At 41.2% G+C, this 27,874-nt stretch overlaps 1 protein-coding gene across 3 annotated transcripts in view; it reads right to left on the reverse strand.

Moving 5' to 3' along the window:
- The window catches only part of SORT1 (sortilin 1), a 69,177-nt gene that overhangs the window by 31,346 nt on the left and 9,957 nt on the right, over window positions 1-27,874 (reverse strand). For all 3 annotated transcript variants that reach the window (XM_059137406.1, XM_059137405.1, XM_059137407.1), the window contains exons 2-5: window positions 17,314-17,373; window positions 15,829-15,902; window positions 4,617-4,719; window positions 3,230-3,394 (exon numbers count right to left, since the gene is read on the reverse strand). In XM_059137406.1, the coding sequence (XP_058993389.1) occupies window positions 3,230-3,394; window positions 4,617-4,719; window positions 15,829-15,902; window positions 17,314-17,373 (402 nt within the window). The remainder of the gene's footprint in view (window positions 1-3,229; window positions 3,395-4,616; window positions 4,720-15,828; window positions 15,903-17,313; window positions 17,374-27,874) is intronic.

Consider the following 27,874-nt stretch of genomic DNA (forward strand, 5'->3'; position numbering starts at 1 on the left):
CTCCAAGATTCCCAAGATCACAGAACCTGGGCCAAAAATCAAGAGTCGGACACTTAACTGACTAAGCCACAAAGGCACCCCTCAGTTTTACTTTTTTAAAGGTATAATACTTGAATGGCAACAGGAGAGATGGATTTCAGACCAGAAACAGGAAAAGCAGTAAAAAAGCTGTACCCCATTAGTTCACTGAGAGTTAGTGAAACTCCAGAGCCCCTGGGGGCCTCAGCTGCCTAAGTGTCTGACTTCAGTTCAGGTCATGATCCCAGGGCCTTGGGATTAAGCCCCGTGTCAGGCTCCCTATTCAGCAGGAAGTCTACTTCTCTCTCTGCCTTCTGTTCCCCCCACTCATCCTTGCTCACTCTCTCTCAAATAAAATCTTTTTTTTTTTTTAAAGATTTTATTTATTTATTTGACAGAGAGAGATCACAAGTAGACAGAGAGGCAGGCAGAGAGAGAGAGGGGGAAGCAGGCTCCCTGCTGAGCAGAAAGCCCGATGCAGGCCTCAATCCCTGAGATCATGACCTGAGCCGAAGGCAGCGGCTTAACCCACTGAGCCACCCAGGGGCCCTCTCTTAAATAAAATCTTAAAAAAAAAAAAAAGAGTTAGTGAGGCCCTAAACCACACCTGTGAGGAATAGGCTCAGGAAGAATCTAGAAACTAGATTTGGTAGAACTGGTAGCTTTTTCCTGTAGGGCAGAGTGTGTGTGTGTGTGGGGGGGGGGGGGGAGAAGATAGAAATCTGAAGTGCTAGGAGGAAGCCAGAAATATGGATTTGAGAATCTTACACATTACAGGGACAGTTACAATGGACAGAGGGGAGGAGATTGCTCAGAATGAAATGAGCAATAGCAGCTTGAGGGTAGATTGACAGAAGTTTATGAAAGAGACCAGGAAGGAATGGTTAGAAGGTAAGAAAGAAGCCAAGGAAGCCAAGTTCCCGAAAGGAGAGACTGGCCATTTATTTTCAAATGTAGCAAAGGCTGGGTAAGATAAAGACAGACAATATCCATTACATTGGCAACACAAGCCCACTGGGCCCAGACCCAGTGGAGCTGGGACAGAGATGACCTGGTACAGCTGAAATTATAAGGGGCTGATCGAGGCAGAATTTACCTACAGTGCTCCCTCCATGCTTACCCACCATTCTTCCTTCTGTAACTCTTTATTTCTCTGATAACATTCACCTCCCAGCATTTCTAATTTACCAAATTCTACTTGGAAATATCTGGTATCACTTATAGTTGTATCTTAGTACATATTGGTCTGTCTTTTCAACCCTGGGTTTTTGTTGTTGTTCTTGTTTTAAGATTTTATTTATTTATTTGAGAGAGAGCGAGCAAGTAGGGGAAAGGGGAAGAAAGAGAATCTTTTTTTTTTTTTAAAAGATTTTATTTATTTATTTGACAGAGCACAAGGAGGCAGAGATGCAGGCAGAGAGAGAAGGGGGCGGGAAGTATGCTCTCTGCTGAGCAGAGAGCCCGATGCAGGGCTTGATTCCAGAACCATGGGATCATGACCTGAGCCGAAGGCAGAGGCTTTAACCCACTGAGCCACCCAGGTGCCCTGAAGAGAGAGAATCTTGAGCAGACTCCACACTTAGTGCAGAGCCTGACGCAGGGCTCAATCTCACAACCCTGAGATCATGACCTGAGCCGAGACCAAGAGTTGGATGCTTAACCGACTGTGCCACCCAGGCACCCCAAACCTGATTATTTATACCTCCAACTTACCCTTAACTGGAAGAAACTGAGATATAAAAGCAGACTGTGACTACCTCTTCCTGAGGACAGCATGTTTCAATAATCTTAAGACACTTGGTAATGGCAATGGGGTTGAATTCAAAATGGGGGTTGCTGGGGTGCCTGGGTGGTTCAATGGGTTAAAGCCTCTGCCTTCAGTTTGGGTCGTGATCTTAGGGTCCTGGAACTGAGCCCCGCTTCGGGCTCTCTGCTCAGTGGGGAGCCTGCTTCTGCCTCTCTCTCTGCCTGCCTCTTTGCCTACTTGTGATCGCTGCCTGTCAAATAAATAAACAAGTGATCTTTAAAAAAGGGGAGGGGTTGCTGATTTTGTCCATTCCTCTGGGGGTCTCTGTGCTCCCTTGAAGGGCCTAGCTCAAGCTGCTGGAGGCTGACTTCCTGGAATTGTTGCTTTAAGATCTGAAGCCTACCCAGCAGGCCAGTTTCCTTCCTCTATCCTCCTTTGCCTAAACTTAACTTTGGTCTCCTTGAGTCTTCTAGCCTTTCCTCTGCTCAAAGATCTGCACAGAAGGCCCAGACCCCAGACAGCTCTTCATCCTCCCCATGCTACCCCTTTGCTCAGCCTGGCTTGTCCACGATGATGACCCACTTTCTGTCCCCACAGCAATGGCTCTCAAATTTTAGTGTGCAGACTCAGCTGGGAAGGTTGTTAAAAATACTAGCCACCTCAAAAACAAAAGTCACTGGCAGACTATGTCTGGACCGGGGCCAAAGAACTGCATATTAAAAGAATCTCCCAGGGGTTTCTAACTGATATTGCAGGTCAGAAGACCACGCTCTAAGAAATAAGATGAGAAAGAGCCCATGTAAATGAAAAGTATAATTATGATTATCACAGTCTAGCAACTCAGCCACTTTGGGCCCTTAAAGTTGATGGTAAAGGAGACTGGTACTCCAGGAAAGGAAAAGTGAAATGTGCTCCCCATAGAACTTTCAGAAGAGAGGTGGAAGGGTCAGGGAGAGGCACAGGTTCCTGGGGACAGTATAGGAATATGGTAGGGGATGCAGAGATGTAAAACTCTGGATATTTAATACAGGAGTATCAAAGATAGAAATCAGTATGATTTATATACTGGGAGCTAACAAAAAAAAAATTATGAAGATGTGGTTTGGTCATAGGAAAGGAGTAACACCATCAGGAGTTTGACAGTTTATGCTTGTCCCTTGAAGCACAAGAATAATTACATTAAACTGTTTTCTAGTTCATTACTCTGAGAGCACACTGCATCTACTCACTTAAAAAAATGTGTAATGACAGCTAGATATCATACTTGTCTGGAATAGATAGTACACGAAAATCATGCCCTTTACCAAACTAGAAAATAATGCAAAAAAATACAAATTCATGCCTTAAAAAATCACTAGAAAGCAGTCCAATATAAAGGCATTTCCTATAGGGTTCTTTTAAAACAGTGTGTTTTCAGTTTATAAAAATGCAAAAAAGCAACACAAGTTCCTCAACTATACTTACTTCAGTGCTGAGGGCTAAAAGATAATCAGAATTCTGAGGGCTATACATCATCTGAGTCAGAGGATGGAAAGGGAGATTGGTCTGAACAAAGTTCTTTGCAAAATCTGAGGATCTGAAGATTCTTCCTCCGTGACTTCCTCCAGACACCTCTGCTGTTAAAATCACCTGATAAAGAAGAAAAAAGTTCAGATTCAGAGTATAATACTATAAAAGCACAGAAGTTCTTACACCATTTTCACCAGATATCCGTTAAGAAATTTCCAAAAATTCAAAGAGTTATAAAAACAGATTATAGGTATATTACACTCAAGTATTAGTCTTATAACAAATATTATCCTAAATTGAAATAGTGCATCATAACTGTGAATTTAGCTTGCTCAGTTTGAGATTAGCTAGTTGCCCAAAGCTAAAATGTTGTTTTTTGGATTATACATTGTGATGCCAAAGAGCTGCTACATAATTTTTTTTTTTTTAAGATTATTTATTTATTTATTTGACAGAGAGAGATCACAAGTAGGCATAGAGGCAGGCAGAGAGAGAGAGAGGAGGAAGCAGGCTCCCTGCTGAGCAGAGAGCCCGATGCGGAACTCGATCCCAGGACCCTGAGATCATGACCTGAGCCGAAGGCAGCGGCTTAACCCACTGAGCCACCCAGGCGCCCCTGCTACATAATTTTAAAGATTTTTTTTAAAATTTATTTTACAGAGATCACAAATAGTCAGAGGCAGGCAGAGAGAAAGAGGGGGAAGCAGGCTCCCTGCGGAGCAGAGAGCCCGATGCGGGGCTCAATCCCAGGACCTTGAGATCATGACCTGAGCCGAAAGCAGAGGCTTAACCACTGAGCCACCCAGCTGCCCCTGCTACATAATTTTAAAGAGTTTGGCTAGGATCTTGGATAGGGACCCCCCTCCCAAAAAAGAACCTGTGTGCTGAATTCCATTCTTTGATGAACAGCACTAAATTATGTTTAATTTTAAAATGCACTAATGGGGCGCCTGGGTGGCTCAGTTGTTAGGTGTCTGCCTTTGGCTCAGGTCATGATCCCAGAGTCCTGGGATCAAGCCCTGCATTGGGCTTCCTGCTTGGCAGGAGGCCTGCTTCTCCCTCTCCCACTCTTCTGGCTTGTGTTCCCTCTTTTGTTATGTCTCTCACATAAATAAATAAATATTTATATCAGATAAATATATGTGTCAGATAAATAAATAAAATCTTTAAATAAAAATAAATATTTATATCAGATAAATAAATAAAATCTTAAAAAAAATAAAATGCACTAACAGCAAACTAAATATATTGCTATATACAACTGGACCATTCCAACATTATTATCTGACAACCCTATGTGTCGCACAAAGCACAGCTTCATATGTGTGTGAATGAGTCTCACCTTTCCAGAATTCTCAGGACCAATAGCCATGCCAAACTCAGTCCGAATGAAGGTGTTATTGATGAGATTTGTAATATCCTTAAAGTTCTTTCCATAGTCCTCACTGAGAGGAAGAAGAGCAAAACACATTTAGAATGCAGCAGTCAAAGACACTTTCGGGAGTCCTGCCTGGCTTCCATACATGATCCCTGCCCACTGCCTTGGCTGAGGCACTCACCACCCTCCCCTGAACAGTCACCTGCCTCAGGGGATGGATCCCATCTCTAGTTCCAGTGGTGGGCCTGATTAGTCTGAAGGACAGTCTTCCCCTTCACCAGTGAAGGGTCAGAAATGGGAGTGACCCAGGTAGACCCAGTAAGACAAAAGGGGGAAATTTGGGGTCTTTGAGGAAACACGTTTCTTTATCCTTAAGACAGCCACCTGACAAAATGATGTCTTCCTTTGCTGAGCGGTTCTCAGTCAATGCATTCTTGCCCGCCAGCCCCCACCACAACCGCAAACATTTGGCTTGTCAGGAGACGTTTATTATCACAACCCAGCGGTGAGATGCTACTGGCATCTAGTGGGTGAAGGCCAGGGGTGCTGCCACACATCCTACAATGCACAGGACAGTTTCACGACAAGAAAAAATTAGCTGACCCTAAATGTCAGTGACCCAAAGATTGGGAAACGCCAACCCTGTAATATGTGAATACAAAGCAAAAAACTGCTACAGACATTTTGGCAAAATGAGAGCACAACTTGAAAAATAAGCCAACAAAAGTGAACTGCTGAGGGAATTCTGGAATTCCAGAGAAGCAGAGCCCATGACATTGGATTGAACTAACACCAAAGCCCATCCTTCTTCTGTATTTAGTTATGAGCCATTAATTCCCTTATTATTTAAGCTAGTATGGGTTGGGATGTCTGCTAAATGTAGCCAAAGGCCTCCAAACTAATCTAGTCATGCACAGCCCTAACGATAAAGCTGCAAGCTGCAAACGAAGGAGCAGGAGTCCTGAGGTCCCCCCACTCCCAGAGGCTGCCGTACCAGGCACCCATGTCCACAGTGTGCCTCGCACAAAACAGCTAGGGAAAACAAAGTTAATCTCATTTCTTGGGTTGCTAAAGCTTTCTCTAAAAGTTCATTCCAACAATATTTTTGAGAAGTATTCAGCTTTGTGTTTCGATTTTGCAAACTAAAAGCAAAAAAGTCAGTAGCTATCTACATCTGCTGGGTTTCATACTGTGTGCAGTCTGCTAAAATATGATAGAGAATGCGGCATCTCAGCAGTCGGGAGATCTAGACGTTCGTCGGTGAAGACGGCTGTGTGCAGCCAGTTAGTTGCCTGCTGATAAATGCAGTGTTCGCTGATAAATGCAGATAGGGTATATGGCTTCACAAATGGTAGTTCAGGTAGAAGCCTCCACAAATAAAGAATCACAGAACTGTGGAACACAGAATGAGAGAGATGCAAGGGACTGAGGAGAACATCTTGTCCAACTGCCTCACCTCACAGCTGAGGAGGTTCCCAAGGAGGCAAACTGTGAGAAGGCAACCAGTTAATTAAGGGCAAAACTGAAACTACAATGCAATTCTCTTAACTCTCAGCCCCATACTAGAGGCAACTTTGAATTATTTTATTTGTAAATAAAATTCTCTTACAACCTGTAGACTTCCACAATCTTGCCAGGGCTGATGTCCCCACAGTAAAGATGGGCTAAGAGGAAGTTGAGCCAGACAGGAAGGCAGCGTCTCCGAGTGTTCCCGGAGGTCCCTGACTGCATGCTAAAGCAAACCACACCTAAATTCAAGTTGTCTGAAATACTCTTCCTCAACAAAACAGGGATTAGGCACCGTCCAACTGATTCTTTACTACCCTATCCTTGGCTTTGGAGTACAAAAAGTTTTCTTATCTTCCGGATAGCAGGTCAAAGGGATTACACATAAACAATTCCTCACTCCACAAGGTACAGATCCTTAGTCACTCAGACAACCGTCTAAAGGGGTTTGTAGTAGCTTGCTTATCACCAGCTTACAAATCTCCCCTCCTTTAGGACATCCCCAGTGAACCTCCACAAACCTGTTGGCAAGCCTGCTTGCTTTTTAAGAACTTGGCACAACAAACACAACCCTGCTCTTCAGAAAAAGAAAGCAACATGAGCATAACAAAAAATCATCTGCAACTACACTACTTTAGTCACTGAAAAAAACAACTGGAGCACAATGGACTAGTATCAACAGGCTAGGATTTATGCAGGGTTCTGCTGAGGCCATGTAAGGCCAAGGAATATATTTTAATATAACACTTTATTTTAAAGTAGCTTTACTGGGATGCCTGGGTGGCTCAGTTGGTTAAGCAGCAGCCTTCTGCTTGGCTCATGATCCCAGGGTCCTGGGATCGAGACCCACATTGGGCTACCTGCTCAGCAGAGAGCCTGCTTCTCCTTCTCACTTTGCCTGCCTCTCTGCCTACTTGTGCGCCCTCTCTCTGTCAAATAAGTAAATAAAATATTTAAAAAATGATTTAAAAATAAAAAATTAAAGTAGCTTTATTTGGGGGCACCTGGGTAGCTCAGCTGGTTAAGAGTCCAGCTCCTGGTTTCAGTTCAGGTCATGATCTCTGGGTCTTGGGATTGAGCCCTGCGCCAGGCTCCATGCTCTGCACCTGCTTGAGATTCCTTCCCCTTCCCTATCCCTCTCCCTTTGCTCCTGCCCCTGCTTGGGTGCTCTCTTGCTAAAATAAATAAATAAAATCTTAAAAAATAATAAAGTAGCTTTATTTTCTATCAGTACACAACATACATCATGAAGAGGAAACCAAAGCAACATCTTGAAAAATATATCTACTTTTCAAAATCCAGAGGATAATTAATAGTGTCATAAACAGCAGTCAAACGATAAGTAAATCCTGTGAAACCATCTGCTTTAGAAACAAGTCTTTTGAATAGAAAATAACCAATTTCTGGTTGCCAAAAATAAATGATCACTTACGCATATATCTGTGCTGTAAACACGCATAAGAATATGTACATATTTGCAGCTGAAGTGTTAAAATACAAATATTTTCAGAATAGAACCCAATACCTTCAAAGAACAAGAAAGATCTAGACATTATTAAAATAAATGAAAAAAGAAGTAATCATCGTATAGGACTTCAAGTAAGACAAAATCAAAATTCCTAGTAGAAGGAAGCACTCAAAGGGTTTTTTCCCATAAGACTCATATTGACACTCAATCCAAATGTCAATACTCAAAAATTACATCCTTGTTTTTGAGGACTTTTCATTTATAATCTATTGGAACTTGTAACACCAGGTATCTGAACCACAGACATTTAACGGAAAGTAACAGTATGAGAGTTCTACAATATCTCAGATAATCTTACATTTTATTTTTCTTGACAATCAAACAAGCATTTGGGGCGCCTGGGTGGCTCACTCACTTAAGCATATGACTCTTAATTCAGCTCAGGTCATGATCCACCCTGAGCATGAAGCCTGCCTAAGATTCTCCTCCCTCCCCCATCCCCCTACCTCATGTGCGCACAACACGTGTGTGCGCGCGTGTACGTGCATGCACTCTCTCTCTTAAAACACACAAACAAGCAAACAAACACCCACATACAAGCATAGATATCCTTGTTTTGTTGGCTTTTAGGCCTAAACATTTCTGTTTCTTTATTTTTGCCATGATTAAGTCGCTATAAACTGCAACATAAAGGCAACAAGGATGACAACAAACTTAAAAAAAAAAAACAACCTACTGTTTTCTAGTTTTCACTGATCAGGAAGCTTACACAGTAGATCCTTACTGTTCCTAGGTTTCTATTTAAAAATTTGACTGCACACTCAAACGTATTTGTAACCCTTGCTCCTGACACTTTTGTAGTCATTAGCAGGCATGCACAGAGTGAGAAACACAGAGTGAGTAACCCAGCATGCATATTCCCAGCTGGGGTCCGAGAAGAGGACCCTCGGCCTTCTTCTGTCAGCTTTTACACTGTCAATAAGTGTATTCTTCACACTCTATTTAGTGCCATGCATTTTGCACTTGTGTTTTTTCTTGGTGATTCTGCTATTTCTAATAGCACCCAAGCACAGTGTTGGAGGGCTAGTGTTCCGCAGCACAAGAAGGCTTTGATGTGCCTTATGGAGAAAATAAGGTTAGAAAAGTTAGAAAAAGCATCCTCTCGGCATGAGTTGGAAACGACCTCAACATTAATGAATCAATAATACACATTAAATAAGGTGTCTTCTTTCAACAGAAATGTACATAAAACAAGATCATGTACTGATCAATGAACAAAAATGAATGGTGTGATGGAGCACCTGGGCTGGCTCAGTAGGTTAAGCCACTGCCTTCAGCTCAGGGTCCTGGGATCAAGCCCCGCATGGGGCTCTCTGCTCAACAGGGAGTCTGCTTCTCCCTATCTCTGCCTACTTGTGATCTCTGTCTGTCAAATAAAGAAATAAAATCTTAAAAAAAAAAAATGAATGGTATGAGCAGAGGTTTGTGGGAGCTGAAATCTTTCTTTCCTCTAGGAGCAATGGTTTCGTACCTCCCAATTCAGGATACATGGGAACTCTGCAGAACAATGACAACCAGCGGTACTGAGACTTCCAGTTAAAAGATCAACAGGGAGAATGTAGCTTATTAAATTGTGGCAACAAAACAGCAGACCTGAAATCACAGACTGGCCAGTAAAATGGGCAGAATTTGAATTCACATTAAGCTGAACTCCCAATACTTTAGTCTTTCTCTCTCTCTCTTTTTTTTTTTTTACCCCCAACTGTCTAATGTTACCTTATGTCTTTTTAATATTTTATTGTTTTATGCTTACTGAAAAAAGGATGCATGTGTTTTGGAGAAATTTTGAAAACACAAGTGGGAAAATAAAGGAGATAAGATATTGTGAGTAATCAGAAGAAACATGAGTATGTACCCGGTGTCCCTATTTGGCTTTGGTTGACAAGGCAATTCTAACATGTATTTTCATGGGAATATTTCCTAAATGATGAAAACCACCTAGTTTCATGATTTTTATATGCTCTAAGTTCATAAAAGTGAAGCTGTAGTAAAAAGACATCATACATTTTAATAAACTTTTTCTTTAAGAAAAAAAAAGCAGGGGCGCCTGGGTGGCTCAGAGAGTTAACCCTTTGCCTTCGGCTCAGGTTGTGATCTCAGGGTCCTGGGATCTAGCCCCATATCGGGCTCTCTGCCCAGCAGGGAGCCTGCTTCCTCCTCTCTCTCTGCCTGCCTCTCTGGCTACTTGTGATCTCTCTCTGTCAAATAAATAAATAAAAATCTTTAAAAAAAAAAAAAAAAGAAAAGAAGCAATAAAATATATTTTGTAATGAAATTTAAGTTAAAATTTTAACTAAATATGCAGTCATTATTAATAATCTACTGCAGTGAAAACTGGACCAAGCATATCATTAAAAAGGCTGTCATACAAGATGTCCTGGAGAAGCCAGTTTAGTGCACTTTGCTTCAATATCTGTTGATATCTTCACATTAACCTTTTTCTTTTTTTTACCTCAAGTAAGATCCTTAAAAATTTACAGTGACTACGGAATAAAATTTAATGTGAAGTTTAATTACCTCAAGATGCCCTTACTCATTTCCAAAGGTTGAACAACTCTCAATAGCAAATAAAATCACAAATAAAATAGCAGCTGTTTTATTTTTTTAAGATCTACTTATTTATTGGGAGGAGGGGCAGCAGGAGAGAGAGAAAATCTCAAGCAGATGGCAGAGCCTAAGACGGGGCTGGAACCCGAGGCGGAGCTCCATCTTACATTCCTGAGATCAGGACCTGTGCCAAAATCAAGAGTTGGACACTTAACCGACTGTGCTACCCAACTGCCCCAAAACAGCAGCAGTTTCGTGGTGTGTACAGAATTTTGATGTAGAGTAATGCTAACATGTGTTTCATTAAGTTGATCTTACAGTGAAAAGTTAGACTCAAGAGGCCCACAAACAAAAGCATGGAAAACATCTTTCAGTTGCCAAACACCAAATTATCATCTTAATCACAGGTACAGTTTATTTCCTTTTTAACTTCACATTTGAAAGAGGCACGTGTACTTTACAATCTATTGTGTAAATTATTCCGTAACAGAGGATCAAAATTTAAGCTATTCAAATATAACTCCTTTAAATTGAAGATATTAATATATTAATTTTACCTAATCAGCAATACCTAAGGAGGTTATTTATTATTTCCCCCATCTTCCCACAATTCTTTTTTATAACCTAAAGATCAAAGTATATATTTCCCGGGGCGCCTGGGTGGCTCAGTGGGTTAAAGCCTCTGCCTTCAGCACAGGTCATGATCCCAGGGTCCTGGGATCGAGCCCCGCATCGGGCTCTCTGCTTGGCAGGGAGCCTGCTTCCTCCTCTCTCTCTCTCTGTCTGCCTCTCTGCCTACTTGTGATCTCTGTCTGTCAAATAAATAAATAAAATCTTAAAAAAAAAAACCAAAAACACAAAGTATATATTTCCCTCTAACACAGCATAGGTGACAGGCACAACTTCCTTCTATCCTGTGAGCCTCTGGGCCATAAGACTCAGAGCAAGTGGCACATGACCAAGTGCTGTCTATTTGATTCTCAAATGAACATATGACCACATAAGATTTAGTACAGAAAGATAATCAGGTAAATAATATGATCATGAGAGATGTGAAAACCAGAAGAGACTTCAGAAAGAATTCAACAGGCTTTTGTTTTTTCTCTTGGGCAACCGTGGCCCGTTTAGGACTCCTCTTAATCAACCTGCCCCCTCCCCTCTGAGCAACACGTGCCCCTCGGCTGGCCTGCCCAAAAACGGGACAACAGGACAACAGGAGTCCCTTCCTAGAGGCCAGGCCAGGGGAGAAGCAACGAAGCCTATTTACAGTTTCCACCTAAACTCTGGAAAAGGTCTCACTTCACAGCAGGGAGGAAAGAATTAATATTCAAAATGACCTTGGCAAAAACAAAAAAACACCCAAACAAGAACCCTGCTGTGGGACAGGAAGCAGCAGAAGGTCAGTCGCAGGACACTACTGGAGAAACAAACAGGGTCGCTCTCTAGTCAAGTGTGTGTTAGGGGTTTCTCACAAGACTAGGCAAATATAGGATGGGAAGGGCTGAGTCAGATGCTGGTTGGTATTTTAACAGTAACACTTAGTGATACTGCTTTTGTTTTTTACTTTTTCTTTTGTTTTCTTTTTGTTTTCTTCTGGCTGTCTTTAAAGTAAGCACAGAATTGAAAAATAAAAGGATGGGAAAAAGAGTCATGAAAACACATTTCACGCCCCCTAGGTATGACTCAGGAACCTGTCAGGTCCAGTTCTAGCCACACACTTCAAGAGCAGTGTAAAGAAAAAAAAAAAAGGGGAATTCAGAAGGCAAGCAAGAAAGTGGCTAACGCTAACTGTTTCCTTTGCTGTGCAAAAGCTTTTGATCTTGATGAAATCCCAGTAGTTCATTTTTTCCCTTGCTTCCCTTGCCTTTTGCGTTGTTCCTAGGAAGATGTTGCTGCGGCAGAGGTCGAAGAGGTTGCTGCCCGTGTTCTCCTCAAGGATTTTGATGGATTCCTTTCGTACATTGAGGTCCTTCATCCATTTTGAGTCTATTTTTGTGTGTGGTGTAAGGAAATGGTCCAATTTCATTTTTCTGCATGTGGCTGTCCAATTTTCCCAGCACCATTTATTGAAAAGGCTGTCTTTTTTCCATTGGACATTCTTTCCTGCTTTGTCGAAGATTAGTTGACCATAGAGTTGAGGGTCTATTTCTGGGCTCTCTATTCTGTTCCATTGATCTATGTGTCTGTTTTTGTGCCAGTACCATGCTGTCTTGATGATGACAGCTTTGTAATAGAGCTTGAAGTCCGGAATTGTGATGCCACCAACGTTGGCTTTCTTTTTCAATATCCCTTTGGCTATTCGAGGTCCAGAATCTATAAAGAACTTAGCAAACTCAACACCCAAAGAACAAATAATCCAATCAAGAAATGGGCAGAAGACATGAACAGACATTTCTGCAAAGAAGACATCCAGATGGCCAACAGACACATGAAAAAGTGCTCCATATCACTTGGCATCAGGGAAATACAAATCAAAACCACAATGAGATATCACCTCACACCAGTCAGAATGGCTAAAATCAACAAGTCAGGAAATGACAGATGCTGGCGAGGATGCGGAGAAAGGGGAACCCTCCTACACTGTTGGTGGGAATGCAAGCTGGTGCAGCCACTCTGGAAAACAGCATGGAGGTTCCTCAAAATGTTGAAAATAGAACTGCCCTATGACCCAGCAATTGCACTATTGGGTATTTACCCTAAAGATACAAATGTAGTGATCCAAAGGGACACATGCACCCGAATGTTTATAGCAGCAATGTCCACAATAGCCAAACTATGGAAAGAACCTAGATGTCCATCAACAGATGAATGGATCAAGAAGATGTGGTATATATACACAATGGAATACTATGCAGCCATCAAAAGAAATGAAATCTTGCCATTTGCAACAACATGGATGGAACTAGAGCGTATCATGCTTAGCGAAATAAGTCAAGCAGAGAAAGACAACTATCATATGATCTCCCTGATATGAGGAAGTGGTGATGCAACATGGAGGCTTAAGTGGGTAGAAGAATAAATGAAACAAGATGGGATTGGGAGGGAGACAAACCATAAGTGACTCTTAATCTCACAAAACAAACTGAGGGTTGCCGGGGGGAGGGGGTTGGGGAGAAGGGGGTGGGATTATGGACATTGGGGAGGGTATGTGATTTGGTGAGTGCTGTGAAGTGTGTAAACCTGGTGATTCACAGACCTGGGGATAAAAATATATGTATATAAAAAATATATGTTTATAAAAAATAAAAAATAAAAAAAATAAAAAAATAAAAAAAAAAAAAAAAAAAAAAGAAAGTGGCTAACGCAAGAGGTATAGAAGACAGTTCAATCTGGTGAGGGAAGAGTTTAGTAAACAGCCTTCACAACAGGTAGGGAATCCACTGGAGAGGAAGTTTTTATTTGCTACTAAAAATGAATTGGAAATCAGCAACTTCTTTGATGTAAATGTGTGGTATTTACCACAGCAGCATTAGTAATACTGAAAACATCAGCTACAATCTGTGTCCACAATGATAGTGATTAAATAAGTTCTGTTGATCTAACAAAAATGGTAAATTATTAGCAGAGGGGATATGAAAAATGCCACAGTATGAGCAGCACTCACCAAGTGGAATGGACATAGGTTAACATCAGGGGTTAGTAATACTTGCATACTGGCAGGGGCAAGGGTGTGAGCATTGTATAAGCCACAGAAGCATCTGGGGGCAGGCAATCACTCTTTACCAGCTGGCACCAAAGGCTCTCAGATTCATTTTAATAACTGGTAGGGCAGTGCCAGCACAGGCTGGCTACAAGCCATCCCCGGCTGTTGGCACGACAGCGGCTAACCCCACTTCGTTCTTATTCCACACCAGCCAATGCAAAGCACAATGTGCAGAGGCTCTGCAGTGGCCATTATTACCACCTTTCTTTTACACATGACAAAAAACTTTGGACTTGTTTGAGTTCATTCTGCTTACAAATGATAGTGCTGAGATTCAGTCCCCAGGCCTGTTTGCCAACACAGTCTGGCAATTTTACCCTGGATCACGCTGTTTCCTAAGACTATGTATGTAGTCATATGAATAATATGAAAGGGAAAAATCAAGATAATAAAGTGTAAAAATATTAAGATCACACTTTACTTTTTAGGTTGAATTTTTTCTTTCTTTTAAAATTTCCAAATGTTTTATAACATGGTTGTTTTCTATAAGAAAATATTTTATGAGAGCCAGGTTTTTAAAATACTGGTAAGAGTTACTGAAGTTACAACCTAAAAAAATTTTTTTCCCTCCCCAAACAGGATACCTTTCATCTGTCCGAAATGCTTCAACTACTGTTCTATCTGAATAAACAAAATCACCTATAAATCATAGCCCTTTCCAGCACTGGGATTCTACAATGCATTGTCAATCTTTATCAAACAAATAAAAAATACTATAAGCCTGAAAATTATACAGAGGCAAAGGTATTCATTCACTCAATTAGTATGTACTGCTTGCCTGCTATGAGTCAGTTGTTTGGCTAGTTGGTGGGGAACCCCAAGTTAGTCAAGAACCCTGCTTTAATGGATTTCAAGATGGCAATTCCTTCTTGGTCAATTTTTAAGCCAACATCACTATGCTGAAGGGCAGAGAGCACTGGCTCCAGGCTCAGCAGCAGCAGCCAGTGATCACGCCTACCAGGGAAGGAAGGTTGGGCTGATCCATCATCTCAGAGCTTCAACATGGGTTCACCTCCTCCCGGACCAAAACCAATAGTCAAAGAAGGAACCCTGAGAGAGTACAATGGCCCTTGGGAGATCCCTTGGCCCTGGGAGGCATTTCTATGTCATCTGCTGGGATGTCATCTTTCTTTAAAGTCCCTTGGGGGGAAAATGGGATAGGCACAAATGACAGAGAAGACAATCAGCAATTTCTGAGAGTAAGTTGGTCTTGAATCTTATAATTAAGGGAAAGAACCTACTATTTAACCAAGCTGTACCTTTGAGAAGACAACTCTAAAACTTTGTGAACGTCACAGTATAGATTATAGTTCCTGAACACATACTGCCCCCATCATTACCACTGTGAATACTGTGACACACGTGGGTTAGGTCAGAACTCCCTCTGATCTGGAAACTCCCTCTGATCTGGAAATCTGTTTAGGGCTCAAAATACATATCCATTTTATTGTAAGAAAAATCACATTCACCTGAAAGGTATAGGAAGGACTCTTTCAAGGATATAAAAACCACTCTGTGTTATTTCAGAGATCTAAAAAAAACTCATAATAAATGGAAAGATGCTTAAATTCTATGATACCTTCGCACAAATAAATACCCATTTAAATGAAGAGATACAGGCTGCTATGAACTCTTCCTTTGTCTTCCTTTATTGTTTTGCCACTCAGTGAGGTCAGCCTGCCTAAACTCCTTGGAACTAGATCCCTTTTTATACTTCGTCAGGTTGCTAAGCAGATACGCAGTATGCTGAGTGTGACAGTCTGATGAAAACTTAAGATAGCTAGAAAATCCTTTAAATCAACTTTTAAACTCCATCATGTCTATATCGTAAGGAACTTACATTCACAATGTGTTACTCAGCCAATGCCCCAGCCACACGTTATGCATCTCACCTTCGATATAGCTTGGACTGTCCAAAAGTCATAATTACCAGTGGTACATGGAAGGTAGTCAAGACCAGAATGATCTGGGGAAGAGACAAAAGCATGCAGTCAATAAGAAAGACCATCCAATTACATGCTTGCATGTGATGGGATTAAATCAACAAGTAATAGATTGCCAGGAGTCCTGCCCTATGGTAGCCTATACTGTAGTATCAGAAAACCCAGAAGGACCACATTCATTGGGCTCACAATGACTCAAAATCTCAACTCATTTTGTTCAAATGGTCCCATCACATACACTTCAAGTAGTGAGGCAGAGATAATCAACCTCACACTATGATAAAGGAAAGGTGAATCTCTATTATTGTAAGATATTCTCAGGCAAAGATCATCTCTCTTTCTGCTCACAGAGGCTAGAATAATATGGGTGTTCTTAGAGAAGTCACTATATCATATATATTTGTCCATTTCTTCCTCTCCTTGCCGTTAGTTCTCTGTGAAATTAATTTTTCAAATAAGTATTTTTCTAGAAAGAAATATTCATGAGAAAAAGACTCTGATAGTAGATTAATACAAGAGGCTATGGAGTCTCAAATAGCCACATAACAAGAAGCCTTAGAGATACATGCCATCTTAGATAAATGGTTAAATCACAGAAATTGGTGCACTACTCAAATTTTAGAAGAAACTGAGACATGGTTAAAAATTAATTAAAATAAGAAATGTATAACTTGCTTTTCAACATCAAAATTCTATTTCTTTTGATTCCTGATGCCACTGTCACAGGCCTCAGTGCTATGATATATACATTACCAGAATACCAGAGGGTATGAACTATGGCCCCTTCCCTTGTTCAGACAGAAGAACACAGAGCCGGGCAATGCCATACCCTGACTCAAGACCTACAGCCACCCTCAGCACAGCTTCCTGCTGGGGGACTGTCTATATGGGGATACAGAGGGATGAGGAGCTGAAGGACTCTACTTCCATGATGCCAGTCCTCGCACGGGCTCCTCCGTGGAAGGGGAAGAGTCAACAAAAGGAGCTGAACAACCGCGAGCCCATGGGCGCCACAGTCCTTCAACACTAACTGTGGGAAAGGACACGGAACAATACAGTTTGGAGGAAAAATGCCAAGATGTGCAACGTGCAGTTTTCTGCTGCTACACAGGGGTTTTCCCAAGTATTATGAGGCTCCTGGCTGAGCACATGGCACTCTCCTTCCTCTTTCTTCTTCTTGCTCATCTTGATGCCAAGCAGCTATCAAAAACTAAAAAGGTGTCTGTCTTCCTACTATGGAAGGCAGTCACTAGATGTTCCCAGTTCTAAAGCAAAACCAAACCAATCACAGCTTCCTGAAAATCTGTACTGCAAACATGCCTGCAATGGAGATTGGAGACCATTTCAAAAAGTAACAACATCCAGTGTTTAAACTCCTAAAATCCCCGTCTTCTTCTTGCTACACTGAATTAACAGACTGAAAATACTACTTACCCCAGTGCCATCGCCAACCCAGGACAAGGATACTGAGACACTGAGATCATCAAACACATGCTATAAGGGAAAAAAAAAAATTCATTTAGAAATGACATCTGTCTTTTGATCTCTGGCTTCCTTAAATAATTCAGAACACTATTACTTCCAAAGTAATTAAGCTGATAATCATAAGGGAATATGAATTCCCAGAAAAATGTAGGAAAGCTGGGATTGAACTACTTAACCCAAATTACAAATAACTTGGACATTTTTTTTTTAACTTGGACATTTTAATTCTCTCTCATATAAAGTAAGCCAAGCAGATGAGTTTTCTTACTGCACCAGATGGGGAGATGGAATAATCGAATTTCTTTCTCCAACAGGACTAAATATAAAGATATAGAAAGTATTCTTAGGATGCTTTAAACTAAGAGATCACAGCCCACATTGACAGATATAATTGTAACGCAATCGGCATAATTTAAATTTTTCTAGGCAGCCTTCACAGTATAGTTGAGTAGTTAATAGATGGATTCCTTTTGCTCCAAGGCTAACTCACTCACTCAAAATGACAAGGGACAGAAGCAAGAGCCAATGCCCTGTTTCACCTTTAAATAGTGAAGATGGGGACACCTGAGTGGCTTAGTTCATTAAGTGTGTGACTCTTGACTTCAGCTCAGGTCATGAACTCAGGATTGTGAGATCGACTCCCGTGTCAGGTTCTGTGCTCAGTGTGGAGTCCGCTTGAGATTCTCTCTCTCCCGCTGCCCCTCCTCCTGCTCTCTCTCTAAAATAAATAAAATAAATCTTTAAGGGGCGCCTGGGTGGCTCAGTGGGTTGAGCCTCTGCCTTCAGCTCGGGTCGTGATCTCGGGGTCCTGGCATCGAGCTCCGCATTGGGCTCTCTGCTCAGTGGGGAGTCTGCTTCCCTCTCTCTCTGCCTGCCTCTCTGCCTACTTGTGATGTCTGTCTGTCAAATAAATAAATGAATAAATAAATAAAACCTTTTAAAAAATCTTTAAAAATAAGTAAATAAATAGTGGTGATGATGATGAATTAAGATAGAAGAAGTCTTGGCAGTTGTGGTAAGAGTTAGGAAAAAGAGGGGTGCCTGGGTGGCTCAGTGGGTTAAGCCTCTGCCTTCCGCTCAGGTCATGATCTCAGGGTCCTGGGACTGAGCCCTGCTTCGGGCTCTCTGATCAGCGGGGAGCCTGCTTCCTTCTCTCTCTGCCTGCCTCTCTGCCTACTTGTGATCTCTGTCAAATAAATAAATAAAATCTTAAAAAAAAAAAAGAGTTAGGAAAAAGAAAAGGGAAAGCTGGTATATTATAACCAAGATACCAGAAGCATGTTGGAATGTAGTTATAATAATCATCACGGATCCTTTAGGGTTTTGGTTCTCAAATACTTTCTCTATTTATAAAATAATACATATCCATTATAGAAAATGTGGGCAATAATAGGGAGGTATAATAAAGAAAATATAAATTATTTATAATCCTATCACACAGATATTCAAGGCTAACATTATGGGTATAATCTTCTAGTGTATCACTTTTAAAATTAAATTAAATTAAAATTTTTATATTATTTTATTATTTTTTTAAATTTAAATTCAATTATCTAACACACAGTACATCATTAGATTTTGGTGTAGTGCTCAATGATTCATTAGTTGCGTATAACACCCAGTGCTCATCACATCACATGCCTTCCTTACTGCCCACCACCCAGGTACCCCCCCACCCTCCCATCATTTCTTTAACTGATAAAGAATTCCAAAAAGGCAATACACTGGCACTTGGTAAAAATTTCCAACCATGCACAAACATATATAGTCGATCCTTGAGCAACGTGGGAGAAGGGGGTGCTGACCCCCAGCATGGTCAAGAGCCATATATAATTTTTGAGTCCCTCAACACTTAAATACTAATAGGCTACTGCTGACTGGAAGCCTTACCAATATCTCCAATAGAAGATTAACACATATTTTTTTTACATTATATCTACTATATGCTGTATTCTTGCAAAAAAGTTAGAGAAAATAAAATGTTATAAAGAAAATCATAAAGAAGAGAATAATTTACAGAACTGCACTGTATTTATCAAACACCAACAAACCACATGTAAGTGGATCCGTGCCCTTCAAACTCATGTTGTCCACAGGTCAAATGCATAATAAAAAGTGAAGAGTTTTCCTCTTCCCCACCTTGTGCCCCACCACCTCAAGCCCCACTCCCCTGAGCAGTTAACAGTTTAGTATATACTCCTGCTAAATGTTGACAATTATGCTTTTCACTTACAAAGACTTCTTACATCTTACTAAGTTCTTTAACGTTAAGTGCGCCCTGACTTTCCAAGGATGAGCGGTTCCTTAGAAGCAGAGGCTGTAACTATACTTCTTGGTATTCTCTGGGCCTGACTTGATACTTAACACCCTAAATAAGCGTCTGTTGAAAATGATTATACATCCTTCCCAAACCACAAACTCAGTCTCAAAATAGAACATGTCTATAAATGGTGGGATGCCAGCCACTTGGTCACTCAAGCAACTACCCCAACAGAGAAGTCTGAAGAAATACGACTCAAAAACACTAACTGTTCTGCTCATCTTCTCATTTTCGTTCATGGTCCTCCTGAACGGGTTTCTGAATTCATCTACACTATTTGCCCCCTGGACAGTGAGTACCTTTGAGTTCAGCAGAAGCTCTTGTACGATCTCTGAAAACGGTACAATCCGTGCCTCATGGAAGGCTTACTTGTTAAATGCCGGTTAACTCTCAAACATTCAGGCAGAGCTTCTCACAGCCTCTGCAGGACAGAAAGGCCATTCATACATGTAAGCTGGCTAAGCATCTGAGAAAAAGTAGGGCTGCTAGAGACATCTGGAACCAGCAGCTTAAAAACTGACACAGCAATGGGTCTTGTAAGATACTCCACACAGAGCAAGACGGCCTGTTCTCTTGCGTGAGGATATAGTGTCTGAAATTACATCAATGAGCTCCTTGAGGAGTAGGAATACCCAGAGCTAACACAGGCACCAGAGAGACCACATGGGCTCACAGTCATTTAAACACAGACTATATTTCCAAGGAAGGCTCTGGTCATCACAACTGACTATGATAAAAGACAAATTCCATCACAGGAGTCCTGGCAATCTTGATCAGGCCACAATGTAGTTAGTCTTGAGCCAATCAGGATCTGCAACTTTCACAAAGCTCTATACACTGCACCCCGTCAGCGCACACTGGCATTACTCACATTTTCCTGTCACCCAGTCACAGAAAGAGGAGGGTCATTAGATATCACTAGCGACACCCAGCTTCACCTGAACAACTCAAAGGATAGCTGCCCTCATTTATCATCCAAACAGTGCCTCTGGAAATGTAGGCCAGATTTATTAACTACAATTGGGGTCTTCTGCTACCTTTAACTCTTCCTCCCTTTCCTTCCCAATAACTCAGATTACACTGGGTGTTCTTTGACAGCAGGCACTGTGATGTGGTGTCACCCATTAGGCCTAGCACAAGGTCTCATATGTATTCAGGGCTCTGCAAATATCTCCGTACAAGTCTATTCGCAACCCCCAGCTACCAGTGAGTGTTATCAATCTGTGTGTAATCCTCCTTTTAGCATGGTTACCACCATTTCAGCAAATAATGGCTGAAAAAACCCATCTGTCTATGACAAATGCAACTAACGTTTTATACTCCAGTCTTTAACATTCTTTTTTTTTTTTTTTTAAAGATTTTATTTATTTACTTGACAGAGAGAGATCACAAGTAGGCATAGAGGCAGGCAGAGAGAGAGAGAGGAGGAAGCAGGCTCCCTGCTGAGCAGAGTGCCCGATGCGGGACTCGATCCCAGGACCCTGAGATCATGACCTGAGCCAAAGGCAGCGGCTTAACCCACTGAGCCACCCAGGCGCCCCAGTCTTTAACATTCTTATACTACTGAAAGTAAAAGAGAAAAATGAAATCAGATCTAACAACAGACCAAACCTCAGGTGGAAAGAAAAGGTCATATGGAAAGAAAAATTAACCCTCATGTAAATGCTACTCTGGACTTGCCTTAAAAAGCTTAGAAAGAAAGAAAGAAAGAAAGAAAGAAAGAAAGAAAGAAAGAAAGAGAAAGGAAGAGAAAAAGAAAGAACCCAACCAAGAACAGAAAGGACCAATCCACTGCCAAGGAACCTAACTATGCCCAGACCAAAGTTCAAGATATTTATAGGAATATAAAAATATCTAGCAATCGAGAAGATAAAATTCACAATGTCCAACGTTCAATCAAAAAAACCAGGCATGCAAAGAAGCAAGAAAACGGGAACCATAATGAGGAGAAAAATCAATCAAACTGACCCAGAAATAACACAGATAATAGAACTAATAGACAAGGACATGAAGACAGCTGTAATTATACTCCACAGGTTTAAGAAATTAGAGAGTAGACTGAGCATGCTAAATAAAGGCATAGAAGATATGAAACAGACTCAAACTGGACTTCTAGAGATGGGAATTACAAAACCTGGGATGAAAATTACATGGGACAGCATAAACAGGAGAGGAGGCACTGCAGAAAGGGACATTTAAAAAATATATATTTTATTTATTTATTTGACACAGAGAGAGAGAGAGAGAGATCCCAAGTAGACAGAGAGCCAGGCAGAGAGAGAAGGGGGAAGCAGGCTCCCTGCCAAGCAGAGAGCCCCATGCGGGGCTCGATCCCAGGACCCTGAGATCATGACCTGAGCCGAAGGAAGAGGCTTAACCCACTGAGCCACCCAGGTGCCCCAGAAAGGGACATTTTAATAGACTCGAAGCTATACCCATAGAAACTATCCAAGTGAGACACGGTGAAAAAAGACAGGAAAAATGAACAGGGCATCACTGAGCTATAGAGCTTCAAGTCACCTAATATATACTTAATAGGAGTTCCTGGAAAATTGGGGGGTAGGGTGGGAACAGAAAGAGAAAACAAAAAAAAAAAAAAAAAGGAAAGAAATATGAGCCCAAAGTTTCCCAGATTTAATTAAAAGTATAAACCCAGAGAGCCAAGAAGCTCACAAATCCCAAGCTTAAGGAGCACAATGAAAACTACACCAAAGCACATCATATTCAAAATGTTTAAAACCAGTGATAAAAATCTTAAAAGCACCCAGAAGAAAAAAAATGACATTACATACAGAAGAACAAAGAATTATTGGAGACTTCTCCTTATTCATAGTGTAAACTAGTGAGTGGATCAGGATTTTTAAAGAACTGGGGGAAAACTGTAAAGATAAAATTCTATACCCAGTGAAAATAGTTTTTAAATGCATGCTTTAGAAAAGAAAGGCTCTGGTTCTTCTGAACTTGTTCGTTGCCCCTCACTATTACATGGTGGATGTTCCTTTCTGACAGCCTCAAGGGAGGGACTACACCAGTGCAAAAGATCTGGAAGGCAACTGAAATCCCGACTTTCCGTGTAAAACCAACCATTCCAGTTCCTCATGATCACAGCTCACGTGATCTCCTCCTAGGTATTACTCTCACAACATGTATGGATGTTGCTGATACTATAACTATTTACACACCTGGCTACCTCTCAGATTACACTGGGTGTTCTTCGACGGCAGACACTGTGATGTGGTGTCACCCATCAGGCCTAGCACAAGGTTTTATATGTATTCAGAGCGCCGCGAATATCTCCGTACAAGTCTATTCGCAACCCCCTGCTATCAGCGTTATCAATCTGTGTGTAATCCTCCTTCCAGCGTGGTTACCACCATTTCAGTAAATAATGGCCCTTTCTGCCAGCTGGAACACTGTTAACACTAAGACGTGTTCCAGGGTGCTCATACACATACCAGTGACCTCACTCCTCTCCTTCCCACTACAATTACCGTCAACTCCATAAGGCCCAAACTGGTAAAGGTGTCTTGCATGCATCATATTGTTTGGAGACACTGGCGGGGGGGGCAGACCATACAGAAGAGAAATGCACACATCTGAGTTCGAAGAAACAGGGGTCTGCATACTGAGATTTAAGCAGGGTTTCCAGAGGTGGGAATAGCCACAAGCAACAGCAAGGTTGATGGGAGGAGGTTGTTGTGCAGGTAAAACAAACATGAAGATACATGCAACCCTTCTGAAAAATGTCAAAGGAGAACACAAATAACATATTAATGTCACCCACCAGTCAAGTGCTGAGTATACAGTAGACACTATTAAGCACTTGTTCAAATGACTAAAAATTTTAAGATTAGGATAGACAAGCCATGGTAGGAATAGAAGAAAAATAAAAATACAGTAAAGGAAATGTGTTCGAGAAGAAAAGTACTTCTGCTTGAATGCCCACAGAAAACAGAGATGAGGCCACAGGATCACTTATGCAAATAGGCATGGTTTCCAATGGTATATACAGCTGAACATAATCAACCAGTAAGTTATGGTTCAATTGTTCTAATCAAGGTAAAGTAAGATGAATAAAAGAAATATGAGCAGAGGACAAGGCTATGTGGCTAGAAAGAACTGAAAGGCAGAATAATCCCTTTTAAAAGGAGAAAACCCCAGACCTTCAGCACGATATTACCAATGAATAGCCTACAATACTAAAATACTGAACATATAAAAACACATAGCTATGTAGGAGTTGAGGAGTCCAGGCAACGGAAGGTATAGGGGATGCCTACCGCAAGCAGTGTTGCAAAAGTGATGTTCTGTGCTAGCTGTAGAGATGACAGTGGAAATGGAGAAGGTGGGGAGAGCTGAAGCACATTTTATTTCTGGAAAACAATAGCAGTGTTGCTCCAATGTATTATGCCTAAGAGGTAGATTATTTAGCACAAAGAGAATATGATCTGGCCACTTCATATTGCTAAGCAGTCAACCAAATGTACAATGCAGAAGCAGGCCAAAATCAAGGGAAACCATGTAAATATGCTATTTATGTGAAGATCAATCCAAAAGCCAGTACCCAGAAGGCCCACGGAGTAGATACAGTAATTCTGATTACTTAATCATACTCTATGGTAGGAAGTTCAGAAACCAAGCAGTTTAAGACTAGCTATGTAAAAATGTCAGCTTGATTCAATCAGGAGCAGATGAGCATGAAACTTGTCACTTCTAGAGAGAGATTTATTAATCTCCTAGCACAGTTACTGGCACAAGAATAGACAAGACAGATCAATGGAACAAAACAAAGTCCAAGCCTGGGTAAGGCTTCTTTTAGAGTGTATGATCAAGTTAGCATTTCAAGTTAGGGATTGAAGTGTTAGAAAAACTAGCTATATGGAAAAAATAAGCTGGATCCCTAAAACCTTTCTTATCCCCACTCACAAATAAATTCCATACAGAGCAAAGATTTAAATACAGAAAGTCAAATCTTGAAAATCCTAGAAGTATGAGTGACTATTTTTATAATCTTAAAATGAGAAGACCATCTCAAAAAATGATGCAAAAACTGGAACCCATAACATACTACAGGAATTACTTGGACTGCATAAAAAAAAAATTTAATGGCAAAACACCAAAAAATTTAATGGCAAAACACGAGTTGAAAAAAATGAAAAAAATTATTTGCAACAAGACAAAGGGTCACTATAAAAAAGAGTTGTCAAGTCAATAAGAAAAGGACAAAGACCTCCAAATAGGCAAAAGACACAAATAAGCAATTCACAAAGGATAAGGAAATGACTAATAACATGGGAAAGGCTATTCAATTTCACTAGTAATCCCAAGGAAATCACAGACAAATAATGTAATGACATTTCCAACTTCCAGAAAAGCCTGACAGCACGTATCCAGTAAGGACACAGAGCCCGGGCACCTGTGTGCACTGTGGGTGGGAGCGTCTCAACAGTGATGTGAATCAGAACTGAAAATGTCCACACCATATGACCCAGCAATCCCACCCTTAGGAATTTATCACAGTGGGATAATTACACATCTTGACAAAGGATGTTCGTACCTGGATGAGGCTAGCAGCTACTGAGCACATCCTTTAGGCCATCTACTGCGTGAAAGCAGCTTAACACATCCTCATTTCATCCATGTAACAACACCGTAAGATATCACTCTCTCTGTATATTCTAGGTGAAGGATTAAAGCTTTGTTACATATGCTATAACAGGCAACAAAGCAGACTGGGTGCTGCTGGAGATGTTCCAGCATCTGACACTGGAGGACATTCCCAACATGCTTCCTAAAAAGCAAGTCACAGAATAGTGTGTAAAATCCTGTGTGGGTCCTTATGGTTAAAAGTTACCTGGAGGGAGGTCCTTCAGAAAATCAACAGCAACTGCCTCTAAATGGTAGAATTCATGGGGATACTTTTCCTTCTTTATAGTTTTTCTGGACTGCCTGAATTACTCCCCACCCCACCTCCACTAGCAGGAATCATGTTTAAAAATAAAACTATAGAAGTTATTTTTATTTTGAAAAAAGGATATATAAAAGGATGGTATTAAAGTATACACAGATGATGTCAGTTTCTTCTATTATACTTCTATTATACTGGCTAACAGGATGCAACAGAAGGTTACAGGACGGGTTAGAAAGCCCATGCCTCGAAGCCACACTAATGTCGGTGGTCTCGATTTAAGGCAGACCTCCAAATACCACATCCCAACGTCAATATTCACCAATACACTCACAGTCTTCCGTACATCACCTGTTGAACAGTGATTTCTAATATCCCAGATGGCACTGACAGCCATTTGCTGCCCCCAGTAGGGAAGCTCTGGGCAGCAGGAAATCTTTGGCTGGCATTTATAACCAAATTGGTTTTCAGGGACTCATTATGTTTAAGAGTAGGGGACAGCTTGTACTACCTTCTCTGAAATACATCCACCTTGACAGCTGATGGTAAGATTTATCCATGCATTTACTGCCTACCATTTTAAAGTCTGAGGTCCACACATTTAAGAGACCATGAATGAACACTAATGTCCATTTCTGGGGACCCATGGCCAATTGCTAGCTCCATCTGGAAAAAGAGAAAGGCCACAAAACACAACATGCTTCGTGGGAATAACTTTGTCTTCACATCTAATTAAACCAGGAGCCTAATTAAATTACTGTTTCTATAGCTCAGAGAACTTACAGTTGGTTGTGAGACTCACTGTAGCTTGGAAAGAAAACCTGGTAATGAGAAACTTCTGCCTGTCTTAGTTACACATCTGATCGAAAGTAAACTACTGAAAGAACCAAATGTGGGTCAGGTTTACAGGGTTGGCCCCAGGTGAAAAGCCATTCACAGATGACCTGACCATTCTGCCATCAGGAACCACTTCTCTGGCAGGTAAACAAGGGAATGAATCCCATGACGGCATCCTTCACACACATTCCTTCTTTGGACAAGTACCTCTGTGTGTCTACCATGCACCACGCCCTATTTGGAGCCCTGGGGAAACAGCAGTGGGAGTCCGAGTTCTGTGCTCATGGAGCATTTATACCCAAAACACACTTCCTACAGAAGTCTAAAAATGAAGGCTAACCATGCTAGACCTTTAATCTATAGATGACAGCCTGTCACAGTGAAAAATACAACTACAAAAGCAGGTGTGAAAGCCCAGTCCAGTAACTCGCTGGTTGGAAAAACAGGCTCAAATTATTTTCTCTCTTGGGAATCCACTTCCTCAGAAATAAAACTGAATTATGCTCCTTCGCTCACTGGAATAGTAAGAATCAAATGAAATAACATACAAAGGTGAGGCCCTGGTGGGCCCATAGAAGCTGGGAATTTAAGATTCAGGTTTCTAAACCCCAGCTAGGGAACACAGGGACAGCCAGGACACAGCGGAATAGGTCTGGGACATAGCCTGGGTGACGCTCCTGCAGGCAGGAAGAAAATCTTCACAGAATTCAGTTCTGTTAAATAAGGCACTGCTGGGATCATAAAACAAGAGCTAAAAATAAGATCACAAATGTTCCAGTTCTCAGGGAGACTATTCTTAGAAATGAAAACGCTAAACACAAAACATTACACAAGTTTTCATACCTACTCAATTATTCAGAGTTTTCTGTAAGGCAGGACGGTAAAGAGAAGAGCACTGGGCTAACAGTCAATCTAAATTTTCTTTCCAGCTCTGCGGAAAAGCTGTGTGAACTTCAGCAGTGCAACCTAACTTCACCACCAAGGTGAGGGGGGCTGGAATGCCAACAACTCTAGTCCTTATTAGCTTTAAAATTCTATGACTCATCAGTAATTAAACCACTCCGTTTGCTTTTCCACAGCTCTTTGTTTAAACAAACAAACAAACAAAAACCAACTCGGCTGCCTGCTGGGCTCTGCAATCCCTACGTGCTGAAAGGGGGAGGGCCCAGTACCCTGCCTTAGATAGAAACCCCAATGAACACTCACCGAACACTCACTGGAAGGAAGCATGTGAGACCTCTGATGGCAGTATTCACGTGGTAGAAATCTCTGCATCTGACCTTGGAGATAAACTTGCAGACCATCACTCTGTATCAACTTGCCAAACTTGTCAGAATTGTCTACAATTAGTAATCCATTTTCCTAGTTTACAGAAGCAGCAGCTAAAATTTAGGGGATAGTGCGTCTCAAGACAGGGTCAGCAGCAAAAAGAAGAGGATATTGCA

This window comes from Mustela lutreola, chromosome 10 (assembly GCF_030435805.1).
Source record: "Mustela lutreola isolate mMusLut2 chromosome 10, mMusLut2.pri, whole genome shotgun sequence".
NCBI lineage: Eukaryota > Metazoa > Chordata > Mammalia > Carnivora > Mustelidae > Mustela > Mustela lutreola.